This window comes from Oncorhynchus clarkii, chromosome 23, assembly GCF_045791955.1.
Source record: "Oncorhynchus clarkii lewisi isolate Uvic-CL-2024 chromosome 23, UVic_Ocla_1.0, whole genome shotgun sequence".
Classification (NCBI taxonomy): domain Eukaryota; kingdom Metazoa; phylum Chordata; class Actinopteri; order Salmoniformes; family Salmonidae; genus Oncorhynchus; species Oncorhynchus clarkii.
In genome coordinates this window covers 26,135,795-26,140,059 of record NC_092169.1, presented here as the reverse complement: position 1 = coordinate 26,140,059, position 4,265 = coordinate 26,135,795, and the positions used below count along the sequence as shown (strand labels likewise).

Sequence of the window (4,265 nt, the reverse complement as noted above, 5' to 3'; positions counted from 1 at the left end):
TGATTGAAGTCATTTCGCTGAAAGTTTTGCAGCGTTTGATCCATGGGACATGCATAGCCTACTGTTTAGGCCATTTTAGGCATTATTTCAGCTTCAAATCCTTATCAAGGCAAAAGCACAGGAAAGGTGATTAGGACTATAAAAAATGTAATCATGAGAAAAATAAAAAACACATGAAAGTAACTATTTGATACTAGTTACAACCAAATGGACAGAGGGGCGCAGTACACATTTGTGGACCAAAATTATAAACTAAATACTATATGCCAGCTCCCTGTTTTAATGTCACCCTCTTTACTAAATTTAATGTAGGCTAATATTGAAATACATAGGCCTATGCAATTCCTATAGTGTGGATAGCTTATTAGGCCTGAGGCGGTGAGGCTATAGCGCACGACGGTCTCCAAATCCATTGTTATTGATTCTTCATAACACATTAAAACCAGATAAGAGTAGGCTACACAAGTACAATGTTCTTAGATCTTGCAGAGCTCCGCGAGCCAATAGCCCATCACAGATTGCCCTCAACAAAATCACCCCAACTGCAGACCTTTCCCATAACTGTTGACGGTCACTACTTTCTCCTCATTCCTATAACAACTGATGTCAAACTGAAACATACGTTTTAAAGGTCTGAATTTGTGCTACCTCCATCCCTCATAGTCCATAACACTTATACAATCACTGCAGTTTTTTCCTCCTTGTCTTCAAATGACGCAAGTTTATCAAATGTATCTCTCCGTCCTCAAATAAAGTCAAGCGCTTGAGGGATAGACGTACAGGGCAAGGCGGTCTGGGGCGGGGATAACTAGGCCAGACAGCCAATCAGCGCAGGCTTCAATGGCAGTAGTGAGAGTTGTAGTGCAGACATGACATCCAATGACACCTCGGCTGTTGATTAGACCAGAGGCTGTTTCACCGCAATTAAATCATCTCCGGAGAAGATCGAGAGAGAAGAGCAACTGACAACCCAATCAATACCAGTAGATTTGAGACTTTTGAGGGGTCTCTGGATGGGGGTCGCACGACTTTAGAGAGCGGGTTGAGAGAGTAGCCTAACAAAACTTCGGTTGTGATAAAAAATTGGTTTTGCGTAAATGTTATCATGGCGCTGGACTGCTCCTCTTTCTCCATCAAGGACATCCTCACCCGCGGACGTGACGCGCGAGACAACATTCCAACTTCACGGAATCTGACAGAACTCTGCACGTTAAAGCTGGCCTCCATCAACCAGGACCGGCAAACCGAGAGCAGGGATGGGAGCTTGAGGGGCCCCGGATCATCCACTTCGGATTGCAGTGACGAGCACAAAGGGGATGAGATGGAGATGAAACACATCCGCCAAGGAAGTATTAGTTCCTCTCCTGGTTTGGGAGACATCAGGAACCCTACGTTCGAGTTCGGTAGTGAAGAGTCCACTGGGGAGGAGGCGGAACACATGGCATGCAAAAAAGGTACTTCGCCCTCTAACTGTTTATAATATTATTTATATCGACCATGAATCTAAATGCAATTATAAACTGGGTGGTTCGAGCCCTGAATGCGGATTGGCTGAAAGCCGTATTCCACGGGTGTGACAAAACATGACTTTGTACTGTTCCAATTGTGTTGGTAAGCTGTTTATAATAGCAATAAGTCACCTCGGGGGTTTGTGGTATATGGCCAATATATATATATAGGCCTAAGAGTACAATTATAACCCTACTTACTGGCTTTGAACTTGTAGCCTAATTTATTGAGTAATAAACATAAATGTAAGTACTTGCAGTCATCTTCACTTGAAGGACATTTTGTGGAAACACGCGATGTCCTGGAGAGATAAAGATAGGCTAGCCTACGTTGTTGCTATTTGAAAAATAAAGAGGTCGCCTGTTTGCCAAATAACCACAAGAGCTTTTACTTTTCTCTTTCTTCCAATACAGACATAAACAACAAACAACCCAGTATCTATCAGGACAAACAGAGGCAGGAAGAGGTGAATGAGAGGGAGAGTAGTCACAGCACCGTGGGCCAATCCATATCTGGTAACAAGAAGCGCTCCCGTGCGGCCTTCACCCACGCGCAGGTCTACGAGCTAGAGCGTCGGTTTAACTTGCAGCGCTACCTGTCCGGTCCCGAACGGGCGAACTTGGCGGGCGCCCTGAAGCTCACGGAAACCCAGGTGAAAATCTGGTTCCAGAACCGGAGATATAAGACCAAACGGCGGCAGATGGCGGCCGAAATTGCCGCTTGTAGCTCCTCTACACCAGCCACACTGGCTAAGAAAGTGGCGGTGAAGATCCTGGTTCGAGACGATCAGAGACAGTACCGAGGGGACGAGCTGAATCGTCCGCCTGCTCTGCCACTATATACGGCCTACCAATATGGATACAACCCCTACATGTACTGCTTCCAGACAGGAATCTCTAGCAATGCGCTTTGTGGGGGGATGCATTGACACAATGGTGTAGCTACAATTCCTCATGGCATTCATTAACTTTATGGACTTACTAAAATATGAAAAAGGCACTGGATAACCAGACGACATTTCTACATGCGTCTATGTGTAGCTAAATACTTTCTTTATTCTCTATTGGAGAGTGAGGTCGTTTCAAAGCACAGGGAGCTTTTTGATACTGTATACTGCAAGGCAAATGGGCCTATAGACATTACACTGACAACATTGATGGATACAGCAAGATGTAGTAGCCTAGAAAACAATATTGGAATTATTACGCAGGAATGTGCATCGAGTTTAATTGTATAGCCAACTAATAACTAAATAAAGCTTAAAAACTAGTTGGGAGTCATCATTATCCTAATGACATTGTTAACACACACACAAAGTTGATAACTCATTATAAAACAGGAAAGGGGTACATTCAACTGTCTTCCGCATTTAACCTAACCCCTCCAAATCAGAGAGGTGCGGGGACTGCCATAATCGACATCTACGACGCCCGGGGAACAGTACTGCCTTGCTCAGAGGTAGAAGGACATATTTTTACCTTGTCAGCTCAGGGATTCGATCAAGCAACCTTTCGTTACTGGCCCAACGATATAACCACTAGGCTACATGAGGAATATAGGTTACTTTAGGATTATGAAACAATATAGGCTAATAACAAGTGCTAAATCGAAATAAACACAATTTACATTTCTAACATTTTCATACACCTTTGATATCCTTCTCGATCTAAGCCTTGAACTTAATAGGTCTAATAACTTTTCACATTAGTCGATCGCATATATGCAATAGATTCGTTAAAACATTGATACAACACAAATACAATTGAAATACTTAGGTAAAATAAGGATTGTAATTGTCCAAATTAAGCCAACATCCATCTTCATGAAATTATTAAATTCGTAAGAGGAAAAAACAAATATATGGATTTCAAAATATTGTGGGATTTTTTCCAAACATTCTTAAGGATTGATAACGAATTTCATCATGGCAGACACAATATAAGTAACAATAATATCTGCATTGTTTCTGCATTTAGCTGCCTGTTAGAAGTTGAACCCACAATATGTGAACAGAAAACTTACACAACATGACGTGCAAAAGACGTTGCACTAATGAGGACGTAATGCGTTTGAACATGGTTATTATTAGCCCATGGTCGAGCTCTTGAAGACTACAAGTAACTAAATTGAATCACCGACATTCTAAAATCTAAACATTCTAGGTTTAAAAACAACCCCATTTTAAAATTGAATATGAGGCTTAGAATGTAAAGGTATCAAATCACATGTTATTTGTCACATGCTTCGTAGACAACAGGTATAGACTATATTTTTATTTAACCTTTATTTAACTAGGCAAGTCAGTTAAGAACAAATTCTTATTTTCAATGACGGCCTACCAAAAGGCAAAAGGCCTCCTGCGGGGCTGAGGGCTGGGATCAAAAAATATGTATCGGACAAAACACACATCACTCACTACAAGAGAGACAACACACCACAAAGAGAGACCTAACATAGCAAGGCAGCAACACATGACAACAGCATGGTAACAACACAACATGACAGCAGCACAAAACATGGTTATCTAACATTATTGGGCACAGACAACAATACATTTTACCTTTATTTAACTAGGCAAGTCAGTTAAGAACAAATTCTTCTTTTCAATGACGGCCTAGGAACGGTGTTCCTGAATCTTGTTCGTGGGAAGAACGACAGATTTGTACCTTGTCAGCTCGAGGACTCGATTTTGCAACCTTTTGGTTACTAGTCCAACTCCGCTACATCACGCAACGCAGCCACAACTGTCAGTAAGT

At 41.9% G+C, this 4,265-nt stretch overlaps 1 protein-coding gene across 1 annotated transcript; it reads left to right on the top strand.

The window, feature by feature from the left end:
* Positions 1-1,105: 1,105 nt before the first annotated feature.
* Positions 1,106-2,732, top strand: LOC139381900 (homeobox protein koza-like). Its single transcript, XM_071125756.1, has 2 exons — positions 1,106-1,454; positions 1,923-2,732. The coding sequence occupies exons 1-2, from the start codon at positions 1,106-1,108 to the stop codon at positions 2,435-2,437; spliced, it is 864 nt and encodes a 287-aa protein (XP_070981857.1). The 3' UTR covers positions 2,438-2,732.
* Positions 2,733-4,265: the final 1,533 nt, after the last annotated feature.